The sequence below is a fragment of the Cervus canadensis genome, chromosome 1 (assembly GCF_019320065.1).
Source record: "Cervus canadensis isolate Bull #8, Minnesota chromosome 1, ASM1932006v1, whole genome shotgun sequence".
Lineage (NCBI taxonomy): Eukaryota > Metazoa > Chordata > Mammalia > Artiodactyla > Cervidae > Cervus > Cervus canadensis.
This window is the reverse complement of record NC_057386.1, coordinates 32,315,553-32,336,171: the sequence shown is the minus strand read 5'-3', so window position 1 is coordinate 32,336,171 and position 20,619 is coordinate 32,315,553. Positions and strand designations below refer to the sequence as shown.

Here is a 20,619-nt window from a genome sequence, read left to right as displayed (position 1 = left end):
AGACCCCAACCTTTGGCCCCTTATGCTTTACTTTCTTTCTTTACTAAAATCCTCTAGTGCTCTTTAGTTTCCTTAGAATAAAACACAAGATCCTGGGCTTCCCTGGTGACTCAGTGGTAAAGAATCCCCCTTGCCAATGCAAGAGACGTGGGTTCGATTCCTAGTCCAGGAAGATCAGACATGCAGAGGGGCAACTAAGCCTGTGGGCCACAATTAATGAGCCATGTGCTGCAACTACTGAAGCCCGCCTGCCATAGAGCCTGTGCTCCATGAGAGAAACCACCACGAGAAGCCTGAGCACTGCAACTAGACAGTAGCCCCCACTCGTCGCAAGTAGAGAAAAGCCTGAGCAGTAATGAAGACCCAGCACAACCAAAATAAATAAGTAAAGTTAAACAAACACAAGATCCTTGGAAAGGCCCACCCCAAAGGCCCCCCATGCTCTAGCCCATCTCCTGTCCTCATCTTCTCTGTTCCAGTGACATTGGCCTTCTGATCCAGCCGTCCAGACCCAGAGGCCCCCCATTTTGTGTTAGGACAGCCTTGCTCTCCTTCCTTCTCTTCCTCCTCACCACTATCTGGCTAAAAAAAGTACCTATTCATCCTACAAGTCTCTTCCTAAATATTACACAGCTTCCTCAAAAAGACCTGGTTGGTTCCCTGCCTCTATCTCCCATCAGATCTCAACACCCAGCACACCCAACACACACAGCACTCCAGCTGTGGAGTGATAATTATTTATTTAACTATTTATAAATATTGGTTTAATATCTTTTACACAAAAGACTATAAGCTCCAAGAAGCAGGAACCATATCAATTGTTTGCTAATCTGTCCCCTCTGCTCCTCCCAGTGCCTGGCCCACAGGAGTACCCAGTAACACCACTATTTGTTGATTGACAGAATGGTGCTGACACCCAGGTGTGAGAGTGTGGGTGGGGAGGGAGGGTGGGAGGGGTGATGGCACACGTGGGGGCTATAAGTGAACTACCAGGAGGGCTGGGAGGGCTCCCTTGTCTCTAATTCATGGTTCAGCCTCCTTCCCTCGAGTCTGTATCTGGGTGTTGTATTCATTAGTCTTGAACTGTGTCAAGTCATTGTTTCATCAAACCCTGGCTTTCCATCTGGCTATTCCCTTTTTGCTAATTTGCTATTAATCCCTGGAATGAAAGTCCTCCCGGAATATCTCAAAATGCAGTAGTTCCAGACAGTTTAGCAGTTCCTCACCTCAAAAAGTTAAACAGAACCAACAGTTCCACTCAAATGTATACAGCCAAGAGAAACGAACACCTGCGTCTGCAGAAAAACTCGTACAAAAATGTTCATAGCAGCCTTATTCATAATATCCTCAAATCAGAAATGACTCAAATGTCCATCCACTGATGACTGGTTACATAAAATGTAGTAAACCCATACAACAGAATATTATTCATTCATGAAAAACAAAAAAAGCAATGATGTACCTGATACATGCTACAACATAGATGAACCTTGAAGACAGGCTAAGTGGATGAAGCTGAACACAAAAGACAACACTTTGTATGGTTCCATTTACAAGAAATGTCTGGAACAGGAAACACAGAGAGACAGAAAGTCTATTAGTGGTTGGGGGTTTGGAAGGAAAGAGGAATGACTACTAATGGGTATGATTTTGAGGATAGTGATGAAAATGTTCTCAAGTTGACTGTACTAATCACTCAACTCTATCAATATACTAAAACCCACCAAATTGGACATTTTAAATGAGTGAATTGTATGGTAGATGAGTTATATCTCAATAAAGTTGCTAATTTTTTAATGGGAGGATAATTGCTTTACAATGTTGTGCTGGTTTCTGCCATACATCAACATAAACCTGCCATAGGAAGACATATGCCCCCTCCCTCTTGAACCTGCCTCCCACTCCCACCCTATCCCACCCCTTGAGGTTGTCACAGAGCTCTGGGTTGAGCTCACTGCATCATACAGCAAATTCACACTGGCTGTCTGTCTTACATATGGTGAAATATATGTTTCAATACTGCTCTCTCAATTCATTCCACTCTCTCAAGGCTGTTAACTTTTAAAAAAAAAGAAAGTAGTTCCTAACATCATTGGGTTAAAGTTCTTTCGAGAATCTACTGAAAGGCGTGAAGTTTCTCCTGCCCCACCCTACCCCCTGGCTCATGAAAAATCCATATGTGCTTGTATATAAAAGTTTCATAAAACATCGGGTTACTCCCAGACTGACTAAACCCCATTTATTGCCTCCCGAGACGGTTATTAGCCCCAGGAGAACCCCGTCTTGATGAAACTATCACCAGTAAATGTTAGGTCAGGAGCATATCTGGAAGGCTTCTTTTCACCCCCATCTCATCTTGGCCTTGGACCATCCTCAACCATCCTAGACTTCTCCCCCCTCTTCCTCTTCCTTTTCAAGCTGTCTTGACATCTTTTTAAATTGAGGTATAACTGACATACGGGCTTCCCTGTTGGTGCTAGTGGTAAAGAACCCACCTGCCAATGCAAGAGACATGAGAGACATGAATTTGATCCCTGGGCTGGGAAGATGCCCTGGAGGAGGGCATGGCAACCCACTCCAGTACTCTTGCCCGGAGAATCCCATAGACAGAGGAGAACCCAGGCTATGGGCCACTGGGTTGCAAAGAGTCGGGCAGGACTGAAGCAATTTAGCACAGCACATAATTGACATAAAATATTGTATTAGTTTCAGGTGTACCACATAATGATTTGGTATTTGCATACGGTGCAGAAATCTTCACAATATGTCTAGTTAACATCCGTCACCACACAGTTACAACATTTTCTTCTCTTGTGACGAGAACTTTTAAGATCTATTAATATACTCTTAGCAGTTTTCAAATATGCACTACAGTATTAACAATGGTTGCCATGCTAGACATTCCGTCCCCATCCTTTTTATAAGATGCTATATTATTTTACTATTGTTAAATATTTACTATTATTATTATTATTATTAAAATATTATTTTATTTTTTGCCATGTCACATGGCACATGGGGCCTTAGGTTCCCCAACCAGGGATTGAACCCACATCCTTTGCACCTCTGTATTGGAAGTTCAAAGTCCCAACCACTGGACCACCAGGGAAGTCCCTCCACATTTTTTAAAAAATTTATTTTTGGCTGTGTCAGATCTTAGTTGCAGTGTGCAGGCTTCTCTCTAGTTGTGGCGTGTGGGCTGAGTTGTGACACACAGGCTTAGTTGTTCCGAGGCAGGCGGGATCTTAGTTCCCTGACCAGGGATCAAACCCACGTCCCTTGCATTGGAAGCCAGATTTTTAACCACTGGACCACCAGGGAAATCCCTCCCAATCTTTTTTTCTTTTGAACTTTTTATTTTGTATTGGGGTATAGCCGATTAACAATGCTGCTATAGTTTCAGGTGAGCAGTGAAGGAACTCAGCCGTACATACACACCTCCCCATCTTTCCCTGATCAGTGTGGTAGGTAGTTTCAAAATGGCCTGCATGGCCTTCATGCCCTCATGGTTTTCTCCTTAGATGGCAAAAGAGCCTAATCTTATCACATGAAAGTTTTCTCAGGATGATACTGGAAGAGAAAGTCAGAGGGCTTCAAGGAGTGACAATGACTCCATCGCTAGCTTTGAAGACAGCAGATATGGCACATGGCAAGGGATGCAGGCAGCCTTGAGGGGCAGAGAGTGGCCCCAGGCTGGCAGCAGCCAAGGAAAGGGGACCTTAGAGCCACAGCTGCAAGGAATCCTGCCGCTGGCGGCAGGAGCTGGGAAGCAGGAGCTGTTGTACGAGCTGGGAAGTAGACTGTTTCCTACGCTCTCCAGGCAAGAGCCCAGCCTGACCAATATGCCGATTTCAGCTGTGAGTGGAGAACCCATTGAGTCCACAAGGACTTCTGATCTGCGATTGTGACATACACAGTGGGTGTTGCCTTAATCTCCGAGTTTGTGGGAATCTGTCACACAGGAAGGAAAACTAATAAAATCAGTTTCACACCATGATGCAGCTGACTTTCCTTCTGCTGGATGTTTCTAGATTCAGTTCCTTTCCTAATAAAACTCCTAAAATGGTTATTCTGCCCCCCAGAAGGTGGAATCATCATGTTCTGGATGCTTCTGAGCCGGGCTCTTACCATCCCCAATCCTGTGGCCTGCAGTGGGAGCCTTCTCAATTTCAAAAAGTTTCAAAGAGATGAAGCTAGGGGGAATGTCGGGGTGTTGCAGGTGAGGAAATCAGAGTGGCTCTCAGTGGGGGCTCATCTCTCTGGGGAAAGGGTTGCCTGGGGTTTTGAGGGACTCTGCGTGCTCTCCACGCTGTGCTGTGGACCCTTTCAGTAGATATTGCTGCATTAAAAGTCCCAGACCAGAGGCACTGGCTCAGGTGCCCAGGAATGACCCCTGAGATGACTTGAAATGACAGGAAGATCCAGGGCTGCCAAAAGCTGCCTGAGTGCCTTGGATGTACGATGTGGGACCCCAGCTTGGGATCTGAAAAAGGGGTGTGAGGGAGGGATCTGATCCTGAGGACCAATAGTTAATCCCACAGAAGCACGAACTCTCTAGCTACTCCAGAGAAACTGACGTCACTTTCAAAGCTTTCAACTCTCTGTTCTAAGCCCATCCATCACCAACAGCTTTGGGACACTGATTGCCATGTGGGGGCTGTGTGTGTGACGCAGCATGTGTGACACACATGAGAACGTCTTTCTATCTGGACTCTTTCACACCTCAAAGCCCTACTGCTTCCCCCCACCCCTGCCCCCAGACCCAGTCAGGAAGAGCTAACAGCATTGAGAGTAAGTCTCTGAAGGTCTTCCCTTTGCTTGCCTCCCTTTATCCATAAAACACTCGGAACCCTACTTCCTGCCTTTGTTGATGAGAACCATTCATTTCTGGAACCAATCAGTTATTTCTGCTTTAACAGGCTGGTGTCTTTTGTTGCTGGGAAAACACCAATCATCTTAACTCCATCTTTTTTTTCTTTTTTTTTTGGAACACTAGCTCCTGCATCTGGGAACCCAAATCTCTCGAGTGGTGATCTTGGGCTTCTTTCTGTGGCTCCAGGGTCCGGGGTGGGCATGCCCAGGGGCTGGAGAGGACTGAGGTTCTGTCTGTGCCCACCACTTGGCGACCCCCTCCAAGGGGAAGCTCTCTCACTCAGGCTCAGAAGAATCGCTGGCCTTCTGGATTGGCTCCACCCCTTTCTGTGGGTTTGGGAAGGAGTCCGTGGATCTGTGGCTTTGCTTGCAATCAAGAAATCTGCCTAGACCCACAGAATTTCTTCTGCCCCAGGGCTGGGCCCCTTTTGAAACCTGAAAAATGCAAGTGGTCCCAGAGTGAGTTATACACACATGCATAAACCCGTGTGGGTTAGGATAAGCTTGTGTTTGATCACAGGACTTCTAAGTGTGACTCTTCACGATTTCTCATTTCAGTCAAGCAGGAAACTTGACACTCCAAAATGGAGGAGCCAGGAATGAGAGGGGAAGGGAGGAAGGGAGGGGTCCTCTGCCTCTCTGGCAAGGGCCTGGGGCAGGGCTGAGGGCACCCCCCACCCCCACAGCCTCCCAGGAAGTGTTTGCAGCTCTTAGAGGCTGAACCTCTCAACCACCACCTCACAGACAAGGCAGAAGATGGTGGTGGGGGTGGGGGTGGTATGAGGGGTTGCAGCAACTGTCTGTCTGGCACCCTTTCCTGCCTCCCAGGACACAGCCCAGGAGGCTCAAAGATGAGGGCCATATGCTTTGCCCACAGCCTTGTTTCTGGGGGCCCTGACACCTCTGCCCAGTGAGAGGTTCTACCCCTCCTGCTCTGAGCACCACCCCCTGAACTCACCAATCCTGGGTTTGGAGAAGACCTCTGCCCTCCTGAAACCCAGGCCCCCTAAAACCGAGTTCCCCGACGAGTTCGTGATTAACCTCTCTATCCAAAACTGTATTCCCTTTTCTATCCCATCCCTATTCTCCTCAGGACTGAGGAGGATCAGAGAAAGGGGGGTGGGGTGGGGACTGAAACCAAACAGGACCCTTTCGGAGCCCCTCTGTGTTCCCCGTTTCTTCTTTGTAGGAAAAAAAGCATCAGTCGCGTGAACCTTCCCCAAGCTCCAAAGAGCAGGCTCAAGCAGTTAGTAATCAGGAACAGTCACAGGATGCAGGGTCCTCCTAATCAGAAAATGACATCACCCATCTCTTCGAGTTATTCTGCAGAAGCTAAGACTCCCAGCAGGTGGAGGATGGTGACTACATGCTGACCATGAGCACGCAGCCCAAAGCATCACGTGACCTCACCACCACTGTTAGCAGGAGGCCCACGAGCTGGTGAGGCACCTATGACCCTCTCCCCTACACTGTCTTTAAAATCTCTTGTCTAAAAGCCATCAGGGTCTTCGGGTTTTCTGAGTAAGAGCTGCCTCTTTTCCTTGTTTGGTCCCCTCCAAGTACACCCCGACTTTGCTGCCAACACCTGCTATCGGAGCTTGGCTTTCCGCCCTGTCAGGACAGGAGCCCTTGCTCCGTTACACTCCCTTCCCAGAGAGAAGTCCCTTTGGCGGGGCCAGCCAGCTCCCCTCCCCTTCCCATTCCTTCCCCTGTGAAGCAGATGATAGTCACAGGGAGGCTTGGGGACAGGGCCAGTTGGCCGTATTCCCCAGACCTCCGTTTTTGGGTGTTTTCTGAGGTGGGGGAGCAAGTCACAGAGGCTCTGGTGGGAGGCCTGGAGGGTGGAGGGGAGCACCAGCCACGCGGAAGCTCCCACGAGCTTCCCGCTCCGCCCACTCCCCTCATCCACAGCACAGCTGCCCCTCCCTCCCTGGACCCTCCTGCCGCGTCTCCGGCTCCTGGGCCAAGTGTGGGTGCTCAGCTCTGTAATCTAGGTCAGGCCTCTGCAGACGCCCATCCCTCCAGGCTTGGAGGCCACGAGAACTACTGTGGGTTTCTGTCAACCCTCGTGAGCCCAGCTTGTGGCCGTGGGTTCCAACTCGCTCTCCATCTCCTCCACGTCACATCTGTGTTTCCTTCCCAACTACTCCCTGGTCCTGGGGCTTCAAGCTCCAGCATCACCCAGGAAGACAGCATGTTTGCAGAGACCACTGAATGGGCGCCCACCCTGCCTGAGGTCAGATCCCGGGGACAAAGCCACTGCTGTCTGTCTGTCTGTCTGCATCTCCCTCCAGCTGGCTCTGCTCCTCTGACTGTGCATGGACTCTACAGGTGGGATTACTGATGGGCATGACCTCACAGGGCGGGACCCCAGGTCCTCGAAAGTGTTTGACTCATGCTGAAGTGGTGGTTCTCAAACTTGGAGCTTGTACCTAGAGACCTTGTTATTTACAAGACACAGAGGGCTTCGCCCCACCCCCCAAGTTTCTGATTCTCAGGTCTGGGATGGGGCCTGACAGTGTGTCTTTCTAGTAAACTCCTAGGGGAATTTGATGTTGCTGTCAAGTGGAGAACACAAAGGTGAGAGGTGACCACTGCCCATGACCGCTGCCCCCAGCAGGATCTGGAGATGGGGCATTTCAGAAGACTCCCCTGGAGACAGTGGTCTCTCCTGTGGGGCCTATTAGATCACAGGGAGGAGCCATGTTGAGGCTGCCTCCTCAGATGTCCCAGAGGGAAAACAGCACTGCCTCTGCCTCCTGGGAGGCAACCTGGCCAGGAGGGAGACCAGCTGGGGACAGGTAGGCCCAACGTGACTCCCGACCCTGTCATCTGGAACCAGTGTCCATGGGCAACTGTCTCGTTTGGTAATGCAGGGCTGATAGGGCTGAGAGTGTCCCATGGTTTTCACCAGGATGATATACCTGAAATATATGTTCAATGAATGCTGCTTTTTTGGTCCAGTCTCTGACCTGCCTTTTGCTCTTGATGACTGAGAACGGTGCCGCTGAGTTTTTGACCATAAGTACAAGGCTTCATGGGCTTCCCAGGTGGCTCAGTGGGCAAAGAATCCACCTACAATGCAGCAGGTGCGGGTTCGATCCCTGGATCGGGAAAATCCCCTGAAGGAGGGCATGGCAACCCACTCCAGCATTCTTGCCTGGAAAAACCCACGGACAGAAGAGTCTGGTGGGCTACAGTCCATGGGGTTGCAAAGGCCGGACACGACTAAGCGCACATGCCATGAGGCTTCCCATTCACCTCCACTCAGTCCAGTTTTGCTGGTTTGAAGCCATCTTTCCAGCCTCAGATGCTAAGATGCCATCACTTGGAACTCTGCCTGCTACTCCTACATCAGTGTGGCTGACACCATACTGCAGGTCTTGGGGTCCAGTGGGGACAGGGGGAGGGCAGGGCTTCCTCCTGAGGTCAGAGAAGAAAGAGTTCCTAACTCGTCCCTTTGCTGCTCTGACCCGGAAAGCTGACTTCAGGTTTCCAGTGAGTTTCTGCACTCCAACTAGAAACAGCAACTTAAGAAAAAAATTGAGGTAGCAGAGAAGAAGGGGCCTATGTCCTCACTCCACTGTGTGTGGCCATGTGGATCCTTCCTGTGCAAATAGCAAAGCCTAGGAGACATCAAACCTGAGCAGCCTAAGTGACCAGCTTCCAGAGGGAGCACTTTGGGGGGTTCTGCCCCCAGTGTACCCTCTTCCCCATGAATAAACCACCAAAAAGAGAGAGAACTTAGGAACAAAGTTCTTATAGCATTTAATGTCTTCAGGGATGGGATGGGCTGAGGCCTGATGTGAAAAACAGGGATTTTACCAGCAGAAAGGCACGAAAGTGGGTGGGGGGGTTACGTCCCGGGGGCTGGACTGGGCTGACTGGATGGCAAAGTCACCAGCAACTTCCTCCCTCCCTTCTCCATCTTGGAACGTTCTGGAAACATGGCTGCTCTTCAAACCCGGATTTGCGGTAGCTCCTTCTTCTTCACCTCTGCCCAGATGTCTGACAGGTCCTGGATATACTGCTGGATCTAGTGAGGCCAAAGGACTGCAGTCAATCCCAAGCTGCTGACAGGTCACCCATCCAAAAACATCTGGGCATAGCCTGCTGGTAAGGAGTCACCATTTTCTGTGACTGAGGTCACTTTCCCTCATTTGATAATTATTTTAGTTGACGTGGAGAATCAGGCTTAGCAGACTAGAGGTAATGAAGAGGGATGGAGGTGGGGACCCCTAGAGGCAGACGCAGTGAGAGGATGAAGTTCAGGCTGATCGTCTCACAGGGAGACAGGGGGAGGCTCCAGAGAGGACTCTGGGGATAGAAGCGTCAGCAGAAAGGAGTCAGCCAGGGTCGGGGCCTCCCCACTAGTTAACAGCCTTCAGGCAGGTCAATTTACTTGAATCCCAGAACAGAGGCTCATTACGATAATCCTGAGTCATCAAGGGAAATTTCAATTCTATTCACTAACTTTAGTTGTAAAGAACATGCAATCATGGAGATAGGAGGGAGGTTCAAGAAGAGGGACATGTGTATACCTATGGCTGATTTATGGTGATATATGGCAGGAACCAACACAATATTGTAAAGCAATTATCCTCTAATTAAAAATAAATAAATTTTTAAAAACCATATTAAAAAAGGAACATGCAATCAGTATGATACAGTGGAAAGAGCACAGCCTCATAAGTTAGAAGACCTGTGGCTCTGCATCAATAGATGAATAGATAAAGAAAATATGGTATATGTGTGTATATACATATGGATACACACACACTGAAATATTACTCAGCCATAACAAAGAATGAAATAATTCCATTTGTAGCGACACGGATGGACCTATAAATCATCATACTAAGTGAAGTTGAAGACATATATGATTGTCACTTATATGTGGAATCTAAAAATAGTACAAATGAACTTATTTACAAAATAGAAACAGACTCACAGACATATAAAACCAACTTATGGTACCAAAGGGGAAGGGGGGAGGGATAGGGAGTATGGATTAACTGATGCACACTACCATATGTTAAACAGAGAAACAACAAGGACTTACTATTGATACATAGCCCAGGGAACTATATTCAATATCTCAAACTATTATAATTGAAAAGAATTTGGAAAAAAGAATATGGATATATGTATTTATCCATTCATATACACACACACAACAGTCACTTTGCTCTACACTTGAAACTAATAACTCAACACTGTAAATCAATTACACTTCAATTTAAAAAACAGAAAAGATGACTTGGGGTCCTGACACAACTCTGAGAAAATCACTTCATCATTCTGGGACTCGATTTCTTTATCTTTAAAAAGGAAAGAGGGAGAAAAGGTTGGACTGGACGGCCTCTTAGATCTCAGTCCAACAGTTTCTCCTTTTCAAGAGTGTTCCAAAAGACAGGGCTACACACTGTCCAAAACTCTCAGCAACCTGCTAGGTGCTAACACTACTACGATTACCAACATAATTCCTATTTTGCAAAAGAGGAAACAAAGAATTAGAATAACTTTCCCAAGGTTACGGAGATGCCAAGTGCAGTATTTCCCAAACTATGTTCTTATAGTAAGTCATCACACCCCCAAAATGGATTCTGTGGGCAAGCAAATTGTAGAAACCTGGTCAGCTTGGAATCTCAGGACTGAGCCACAGCAAAGGCACTGTGAAGTTCTGCATTTTAAAACCAGCAAACTTCATTTAACTTTGTCTTCTAAATGTTTTTAGTTCACGTGCTGAGTTGTGCTAAGTTGCTTCAGTTGTATCCGACTCTTTGCGACCCCATGGACTGTAACCCATTAGGCTCCTCTATCCATGGGATTCGCCAGGCAAGAATACTGGAGTGGGTTGCCATGCCCTCCTCCTCCAGGGGAATCTTACTGACCCAGGGATTGAACCCTTGGCAGGCAGGTTCTTAACCACTAGCACCACCTGGGAAGCCCTGTTTTAGTCTATAGAGTCCATTTATTTCTCTGGAGGAAACTTAATCACCTTGGGATTCTAGGATTTGCCAAGCACAGTTTGGATTTTATTCAGAGATGATAATGCTGGACCTTGCACAGACAGTGAGTAGAATGCAAACTGTTTTGGCCTTTTGCAGAATCACTTTCCCTGAGTGGTACCCTGCTCCCAGTTCTAGATGGGTGACTCCCTTCTGAAGCCCACAGTAGGGCTGAGAACTTAATTCACTGAGTGTCTCTGAAGCCTCTGTGAAAATTTTCAGCTAGAAATGTTTCAGCTGGGAAAGGATCTCTCTCTCTGAGGAAACCTTATGTTTTCTTATTTTGGTTCAAGAACGGTGTGTTGCTTTTCCTCTGGTTACAAGGCAACTCAGAGCCAACTTCCGTCCCTGTTGAACTACTGTCCTTTATAATCCAAGAACTGAGAGTCCATACATCTCTCTCTTGCCTTCACCTTAGATTTTAACTTATATTTACTATAAATGTAACATGTATTATTTATAATACTATTTATATATTTACCTTATATAAAGTTTCAACTTATTACAATATTTTCCTAGGTCTTCATTTTCCATTTTTCAGGCTACTTAATCACGTATATGTGTCAGTAAGCTCGTATCCTCCAGGAATCAAGTGGGATATTTAAAAATAACATTTGGGCAATATGAGGAATTCCTGTGGAGGCAAGTCAAGGTTGAGAACAGGAATTCCGTGGTGGTCCAGAGGTTAGGACTTGGTGCTTTCACTGCCTGGGGCCCAGGTTTGATCCCAGGTTCGATCCCTGGTTATGAAATTAAGATCCCAAAGGCCATGCACATGCCCAGGTCGGGGCAGGGACAACAAATGGTTGACGGAGTCTGAAAGCTCAGAATTTGGAGTGGATGGACTGTAAGCTACTGTCCGAACAGGGGGTGCTTGGGCAGGGGCCATGGGCTGGAGATCACCACCTCCTGCCCCATCTTTCTTTACAACAGCTAAAGGGGAGGGCCTGAGGACGCCTCAAGTCCCGAGACCCTACAGCTGGGAAGAGGGGCCTGCAAGGCCAAAACTCTTTCTACAATAATGCTAAGGTGTTACCTGCCTTTTGTTACTTCTGCTACTTGTCTTTTCTCTGGTGAGTCTACATGGACTTTTACCCGAGTGGGATGTTCCCATCACAGAGGCTATCGTGACAGGCTGGATACAGAAGCAAGTATGAGAATCCACCTGTCCACCAGGAAGCAGCATTTTAGGGATTTGCAAAGTTTCGAAATGCCACCCATCCCACAAAATACTTTTTGAAAATGTATTTTTCATTAAAAATGCTATTTATGGGACTTTCCTGGTGGTCCAGTGGTTAAGAATCCGCATTTAAGTGCAGGGAACGTGAATTTGATCCCTGATCAGAGAACAAAGATCCCACATGCAAAGTGGGGCAACTAAACCTACGTGCCACAACTACAGAGCCCACGCACTCTGGAGCCCTCACGCCAAGATCCCACATGCCTCAACTAAGACCCAAGGCAGCCATAAATAAATGAATAAATAAATCTATTTCTTAAATACGCTATTTGTGTTAACATGTTTCTTACTGTCATTTTAAATGAATTAAATAGTTTTAGTTTTTCTGCTTGAGTTTCTCATAAGGTAAATATCAACTGACATAACCCATATAAACAAAAGCTCGTTGGGGGTCTTCAACAAATTTTATGAATGTGAAGGTATCCCGCTACCAAAAAAAGTTTGAGGATCGCTGTTTCACAACAAACTTTCTTACAAACTCCCTTTATAGTCTTTGGACTGTTAATATGAATAATTCTGTTCTAACATGCCTTACGATGCAGGCTGATTCTTTGGTTTAAGGAAATTCTGCTGGTCAGTGGGTGAAATTCTTTACATTTCATGAATTTCAGGTTGCTGGGGGTTTTTTGTTTTTTTTTTTTCCAGCTGTGCTGTGAGGGTTGCAGGATCTCAGTTCCCTGCTCAGGGACAGAACACGGATCCCCTGCAGTTGAAGTACAGAGTCCTAACAGCTGGACCCCCAGGGAATTGCCTTCTTTTCTCTTTAAAAACAAACAAACAAAACAAACAGACGAAGCACCTCTCAGTCAATTGCTTTCGTTGGCTTGTGTTTCATATTCATTCACTGAATACTTACTGAGTGCCTACTATCTGCCTGGCATAGTTCCAGAGGCTGGGGATACAACAGAGAACAAAGCAAACAGAAATTCCAGCCTTTAGGAGCCTACTTTCCACTGTTTCACGGCAGAGCTAAAGGCTAAAAGGATATGCCAAAGGGATAAATAATTAGTCATGGTTCTCCGCATGTCACAAGAAGCACAGGGCAGAGTTTCCCAAGTTAAGGGATGCACTTTCCTTTGGTCAGAAGTGAGATTATTCCAGGGGGTACACAGACATGGCATCAGACAGCATTGCATCATATACAGTGGGGACGTTACTTTTTTTTCAGTTTCCTTTCAGTTACTTCAGAGAAAAATCTCAGAATGGTGCTAACACGACTGATACTGTTGCCCCTGTAGATGTTCTCTTTTCCCCAAGGATGAGCCCCAGTCACAGGCCTTCAGCATCTCACTAGAACTTAGTAAGACTGTTGTGCAGCAGCTAATGAATTCACTAATGGGTTCCCCTACAGACCTATTGATGGGGCCAACAGAATCTTAGCACTAAAGTAGTGGTTCTCAAAGTGTGGAATCCAGACCAGCACTATCACCCAGAAACTTGCAGAAAATGAAAATTCATGGTTTCTCATCTCAGATCTACCGAGTCCAACACTCTGGGGCTGGGTCCAGCAACAAGCCCGAGTCCCCAGGCGATTCTGAACACTTGAGAACCACTGCTCTGTATCGGTCATGCCTCTCCTCAACTCATGAAGAACCATCATGGCTACTTCCAGCCTTGGGCTCCTCTTACCATGTCCAGCTGCTTGTGCGTGTCCTCCAGGGACACGAAGGTCGCCTCCTTCAGCTGTTTGCTCACGATCTGGAAGAGGTTCAGCGTTGCCATCTTAATGGTGCCAAGCAAGAGGGTCTTCTTGGCAGCGGTGTTCTGGATGTGTGCCCAGCGAGATTCCTGGGGAGGGGAATGAGGGTGGGGTGTGAGCGCTAAGGGTGGGTGTGTATGTGTTGTTGTGTGCGTCCCTTACCCGTGTCTGTATCTATCTGTGTGTGTCCTGGTGTGTGTCCCTTACCCGTGTCTGTATCTATCTGTGTGTGTCCTGGTGTGTGTCCCTTACCCGTGTGTGCTGGGGTGTGTGTGTCCCTTACCCGTGTTGTGTGTGTGTGCTGAGGTGTGTGTGTGTATCCCTTACCCACCTGCCTGTGTGTGCGTGTCTGTGTGTGTCTGTCTGTCCCCCGCCCGCCCGGCACTCACCCAGATGATGACGTCGCTGCGGGCACGGTCGAAGCGCATCTGCAGACGCGCCAGCTCGTTGTTGTGCTGCAGGATCTCGTCGTCCTTTTCCTCTTTGTAGCGTGCCAGCCGCGCCTTGGCACGCTCAATCTTCTCCTGGCCCTCCTGCGCCGACTGCATGAGGTCGTGGTGCATGCTCACCAGTGTCTTGTAGCGCGCGATCACCTCGTGGATCTCCTCAAACTGCCCGGGGAGGGGGCGAGGTAGTGGGGGGGGGGATTGGGGGCTCAGGTCACTGCACCTCCACCCCGGGGGGGGCCCGACCCCACTGCGCCCCCAACTCCCACCCTCTGCGCCTCTGTCTGGCAGGGAAGCCCTGGGCTAAGTCAAGGGCCAGAGGCTGTAAAGCCCTCGGAGTCTCCCCTGAGCCCCCCCCCCGCCCCGAGTTGGTATGGGCTGTGGGTCACGTGGTGTGGGTCGTGGACCCCGGTGTTGTGTCGGGAGCATGTGCACCTGGCCCGGCAGGCTCTCTGGCTTGGCTGCACTTTATTGGAATCACCTGCGAGCTTCAACCAGGCCACGTGCCAGGCGCCACCCTCAGATACCCGGATGAATAAACCGGTCTGAAGGGTCCCCATATGATTCTAGGGTTGAGCAATGCCGGGCGGGGGCGGGGTAGACTTTGCGATGTCTCGGATGGCAATCAAGAGCCTATTCAGCAAGAATGCATGATGAACCACTTAGTAGCCAGGAAGTGTGCTAAACGCTAGGGACAGAGCAGGAGATAAGACAGCCAGACACTGCTTTTAGGAAGCCTAACCACATGCGGTGGCGCGGTAGGACTCACAGACAAGTAAATAATTACGAAACAGAGTGATAAGCCTTATCAGTGACTGGGGGATGGAGCCGCGGGAGAGTGTTAGGTAGTATCTTCCACCTGGTGCTCTCGTATTTGTTCAGCAATGGCTGAGGCCTCCCTCCGGTGGGGGCTGGAGAGGGTGGGTACCAGAGGGGCAGGGGCCCAGCCAGGCTAAGCCACCCTCCCCCCACACACAACACGGCTCTGACCCTAAGTGGAACAAAAGCCCTGCGACCTTCCCTCTCTTCAAGGCGCTCTGAGCACCAGCTTCAGAATGCCAACTCATGTCTGGGGGATTTATCAACACGTGCCTTCCCGCCACCCAGGGGACACTCCCTGAGTGCTCTCTCCATCTCATGACATTTCCAGCAATAGACTGGTGTGTTCCGGGAACTGGCCTTTCCCCCAAACACTTCCTCTGTGGGCAAGAGCCACTTAACTCAGTATTAGAGGAGATAGGGACTGCCAGAAGAGGCTTCTTCAGGGATAGGATGGTTAAAAAATGAGACCAGAGGTATGAAGAGAAGCTGGCCGGGCAAAGGCAGGTGAGGAAGTCGTACAGGTAGACAGAACAGCCTGAATAAAGATGATGAGGTGTTTGTGGCATATTCAGGATGAGCAAGAGAGTTTAGTAGGAATGGCCTGAGTTCAAGATGGGGAGAGAGAGATCACCCTGGAGAAGTTAAAAAAAAGTGCTCAGTAAACCCTGAGGAGTGTGGATTGCATCCATTGGAGAAGTGAGCAGAGAGATAACTTCCAGTCTGCATTTCTAAGAGGTGCAACAATATATAACAGTTAAAAAAAGAATTGGCTAGGAAGTTGGGAGGGAGGTAAAAGGGAGGGGCCGTATGTACACCTATAGCTAATTCATGTTGATGTATGGCAGAAATCAAACCAATATTGTAAAGCATTTATGATTCAATTAAAAATAAATAGATTTAATTTAAAAAGTGGGCTACATCAGAGCAACCAGGAGCACCTCTCCTAAACTTAACACCAATTTCAAAAGCACTCAGAAACCAACTTGAAGAGGCTCCCATTATCCAATGATGGGACCCTTTGAACATCAGTAAGAATAAGTGCAAAGGATTGAAATATATAAAATATGTTAAAAACCCATGAGTTTGCAATAATACTAACAACATTACAGGGCACTTGTCAAGGATGCTGGAGAACCAACTCATTATTCTGAAGACTCCTTAGTCAAGCATTTAACAAGCTTTTTTCTTTATGGCCAATATAGTTACCAAATAGTTGATGAAGGGAAGATTCTCTTTCTGAAGTGTTTTCTTCTCTTCCTACGTTTTGGCCATGTGACACAGCATGTGGGATCTTAATTCCCTAACCAGGGACTCCCGGTGGCCCCTTCAGTGGAAACACAGCATCTTAACCACTGGACTTCCAGGGAAGCCTCTGTGAAGTCCTTTTCTTGATGGTATTCATAGTATTCTAGCTAATAACTGAAGAAGGGAGCTCAGAACATTCTGAGCACCTTAGAAGGGTCTTTGGCCCCCTTTCAGTCAGTATCTGCCCCCACCACTACCAAGAAAACCAGAATTGTGACTTCTATCCCCAAAGATTCATTTTACCTGTTTTTAAACATATCAATCACCGACCCAATGGAGATGAGTTTGAGTAAACTCCCGGAGTTGGTGATGGACACGACTGAGCGACTGAACTGAACTGAACTGAAAAATTTCAGTGGGATCATACAGTATGTCTGGCTTCTTTTGATCAGCATAATAATGAGGTCTGGAAAACCTGATAAACACCCCAACCAAACCCGGAGTGGGGACCTTGTTTGGACCCTGATTGGAACAAACCAGCTGTACAAAAAGTATTTGTACAATATCAGGAAATTTTGACATCAGCTGGATATGGGTTCATGGGATTGCAGAGTTGGACACAGCTAAGTGACTGAGCAAGCACATACACACATGATACAGGTATTGTGGATGCATTAAAAAGAGCTCTTTCAGAGTTACTGAAATACTTATGGATTAAAAAAATACATCATTTGCTTCAAAATAGCAGAGATGGGGATCTGAGAGTAAGTTGATAATTGTTGGAATTAGGTGATGAGTAATGGGCATTCAGTAGACTATTTTCTTTACTTTTGTATGTTTGAAATTTCCCATGATACAAAATTTTTTAAAAAAATCATTGATTGGAAAAAAGAAGCCATAAAAGGACATGTACATACTATTCATAGCTTATGGATAATGTATTCTGTTGCCAAAAATAATAACAACAAGCTTGATGGGAATTCCCTGTGGTCCAGTGGTTAGGACTTGATGCTTTTACTTCAGGGGCCTGGGTTTGATCCCTGGTTGGGGAGCTAAGATCCTGCAACCTGTATGGTGTGGCCAAAAAAAAAAGAAGGGGGGACAAATAGGAAAAAATAATTCCAATTTGATAAAGCTGTGATGAATACTTGGGTGTTGTTATATATTTTGTATACTTTTCAGTATGCTTTAAATATTTTGAAAGAAATAAAGGAAGAAAGAGAAAAAGAAAGATTTTGACTATGCTGGATGCAGAATGCTGGACAGAAATAACGCAGAACTGAACTCCTAAGAAGTACATCTGGTGGTCTGAATGAGGAAGGGGCAGGGGCTGGATTCCAGAAATACTTAGGAGAATAGACCAGATCTGCTGATTGATGGCTGCGGTGATTGAGGGAGGGGGAGTCAAAGGTGAGGCCTGGGTTCTGGTGAGGCTGTGGGTGGGTGGTCATGCCATTCACCAGCAACGGACCCACCAGCAGCAGGGCTGGCCTGGGGATGGCAAGAAGCAGTTATGGACTCGGTGAATTAGATGTAGGGCCCTGAGCTTGGGAGGGCGATATGGGCCAGCAAGATCCAGACCAGTCTCCTTGGTCCTAAGACACATTTTACCAGCTCTAAATCTGAGTCATGTCTTATAATCTATTTACTGCTTTAATGTAGTAGTCTTTCCTCACCCCCGCAACCCCCAGAGAAACCGATTGTTAAATGAACAATTTCTCATACAGTAGGTAGTACTTTAGAATGCAGTAGATAACACAGATTTGGGGCTCACGCATAAATAAACTAGGTTAGTGGTCCTATATGGAAATTGCCAGGACTTTTAAACGAGCTGTGTGTCCTTTGTCTCCCTGAACCCCCCACAGGACATGGACTCGGACTCACACCCCAAAAGGCACACCTCATACCTCGTTCCATCCTGGTGAGGGGCCCTGCTGCTGTCACATGTGGGCGTGGAGGACACAGGTGGATGGCTGTCGACATGGGTGACATCTATCAGAGGCCCAGGGAATCGGGGAGAAAAGTGGAGGGTCTGGGACAAAGACCCAAGGGACTTAAGGAAGAGGAGCCCCCGAGGAGCCTGAGGAGGAAGGACCAGAGGGTAGGAGGAAGAGGGAGGAGCCCCGTAGGAAAGGGCACAGGAATATTTCAGAAAGGAGCATCAACAGTGTCAAATGCCGCAGGAAGCGTGGGTGGGCAGAGAGCTGGGAAGTCCCCTTAGCTCTGGCAACAAGGCGACTTGACAGAAAGTAGTGGTCAGTGGCCTACAGAGGGGGAGTTAGAAACAAAGGCTCTGCCACCTACAAGCTGTGCATCCCTGAGCAGGTTCCGTAACCTCTCTGAGCCTCCGGTTCCTCCTCATTTTAACAGGGTGAGATGATGGCTTTCCTCTGGGGCCTAGCGAGCAGACTGAGCAAGCTTCTGCTTGCAGCATGCAGCCCAGGGCCCAGCATATGCCAAGTGCCCAGTTCTGCATGAGGCTGGTGTGTCCAGTCTCTTTCCCTCCCTCTCCCCATGTACTCTCAAAGTAGACCAAAAACACCAGAGAGGAGGGGAAGCAGGGAGTGTGGTTCCTCCTCATTTTAACAGGGTGAGATGATGGCTTTCCTCTGGGGCCTAGCGAGCAGACTGAGCAAGCTTCTGCTTGCAGCATGCAGCCCAGGGCCCAGCATATGCCAAGTGCCCAGTTCTGCATGAGGCTGGTGTGTCCAGTCTCTTTCCCTCCCTCTCCCCATGTACTCTCAAAGTAGACCAAAAACACCAGAAAGGAGGGGAAGCAGGGAGTGTGTGGACCACATCCGACAGAGGCAGGCAGAGCTGGTGGCTGGTGCTCCAAAACAAAACCTCGAACCTGTGACCCGAATAGAGACAGGCCCACAGACGTCATGCACACAAAGATGCACAACCAGGCCCCCGCCCTTGAGAAACGAGTCCAGTCTCACCAGGGCCCTCTGCCAGCTGCCCTCCTTGGCTGGAGACCTCTCCCCAGAACATAAGGTCCCCAGCCCAGGCCCCTGGGGACGAGGCGGAAGGGCTGCGGAAGCCCGCCCCCTCCCCGGCCCCAGCCCTCCACACACCTCGGAGTTCTCCACCACCTTCTCCAGGTACTTGTTGAAGATGGAGTACTCCTGCAGCTTGGCGCTCAGCCGCTGGTGCTCCAGGCGCAGGACCGCCATCTCCTGCTTGGCCTTGGCCAGCTCGCGCATGCGCTGCCTCTTGAGTTCTCGCTCCTTGTTGGCCTTCTTTAGGGCCCGGATCCGTTTCTGGTCGTTCTCCTGGGGCCGGGGAGGTGGTGCCAGTCAGGCACGGGCCCTGCCCACCCTGGGGCCCAGGCTGGTGAGGCCCCCACGAAGCTTCTGTCCACCCTGAGAATGGACAGGGGTGGCCGGGCTGCCCGAGAAGGGGTGAGGTGTAAGGAGAAGCACGTCTCAGGGTTATGTGAGGCTGGTCCAGGAGGTTTCTGTGATTGTCTCAGAGTGGACTCCAGTGCCTGGAGGGGTGGGGTGACCTGGGGGCATGATTCACCCCTGTATCTCCAGGTGTCTGGCCCTGAGTGTGGCACGTTCATTCATTCATCATTCCCTATTCACTCATTCACTGGATAAACTGTCCATACCAACATCTATTTCTGCTTTATTGACTTTGCCAAAGCCTTTGTGTGGATCACAATAAACTGTGGAAAATTCTGAAAGAGATGGGAATACCAGACCACCTGACCTGCCTCTTGAGACACCTGTATGCAGGTCAGGAAGCAACAGTTAGAACTGGACATGGAAAACTCAAAATGGATTAAAGATCTAAATGTAAGACCAGAAACTATAAAACTCCTAGAGGAGAACATAGGCAAAACACTCTCCGACATAAATCACAGCAGGATCCTCTATGACCCACATCCCAGAATATTAGAAACAAAAGCAAAAATAAACAAATGGGACCTGATGAAACTTAAAAGCTTTTGCACAACAAAGGAAACTATAAGCAAGGTGAAAAGACAGCCCTCAGATTGGGAGAAAATAATAGCAAACGAAGCAACAGACAAAGGATTAATCTCAAAAATATACAAGCAACTCCTGCAGCTCAACTCCAGAAAAATAAATGACCCAATCAAGAAATGGGCCAAAGAACTAAACAGACATTTCTCCAAAGAAGAAATACAGATGGCTAACAAACACATGAAAAGATGCTCAACATCACTCATTATCAGAGAAATGCAAATCAAAACCACAATGAGGTACCATTACACGCCAGTCAGGATGGCTGCTATCCAAAAGTCTTACAAGCAAT

At 48.1% G+C, this 20,619-nt stretch overlaps 1 protein-coding gene across 2 annotated transcripts in view; it reads right to left on the bottom strand.

Annotated features, from left to right (window-relative positions):
• Positions 1–8,624: 8,624 nt before the first annotated feature.
• CCDC42 (coiled-coil domain containing 42) overlaps positions 8,625–20,619 on the bottom strand; it is a 14,632-nt gene continuing 2,637 nt past the window's right edge. Inside the window, exons 4-7 of one of the 2 annotated variants that reach the window (XM_043475189.1) lie at positions 19,413–19,610; positions 14,212–14,433; positions 13,753–13,911; positions 8,625–8,908 (exon numbers count right to left, since the gene is read on the bottom strand). In XM_043475189.1, coding sequence (XP_043331124.1) covers positions 8,831–8,908; positions 13,753–13,911; positions 14,212–14,433; positions 19,413–19,610 — 657 coding nt within the window. In that variant the 3' untranslated portion in view covers positions 8,625–8,830. The remainder of the gene's footprint in view (positions 8,909–13,752; positions 13,912–14,211; positions 14,434–19,412; positions 19,611–20,619) is intronic. The other variant, XM_043475285.1, reaches the window with a different exon arrangement.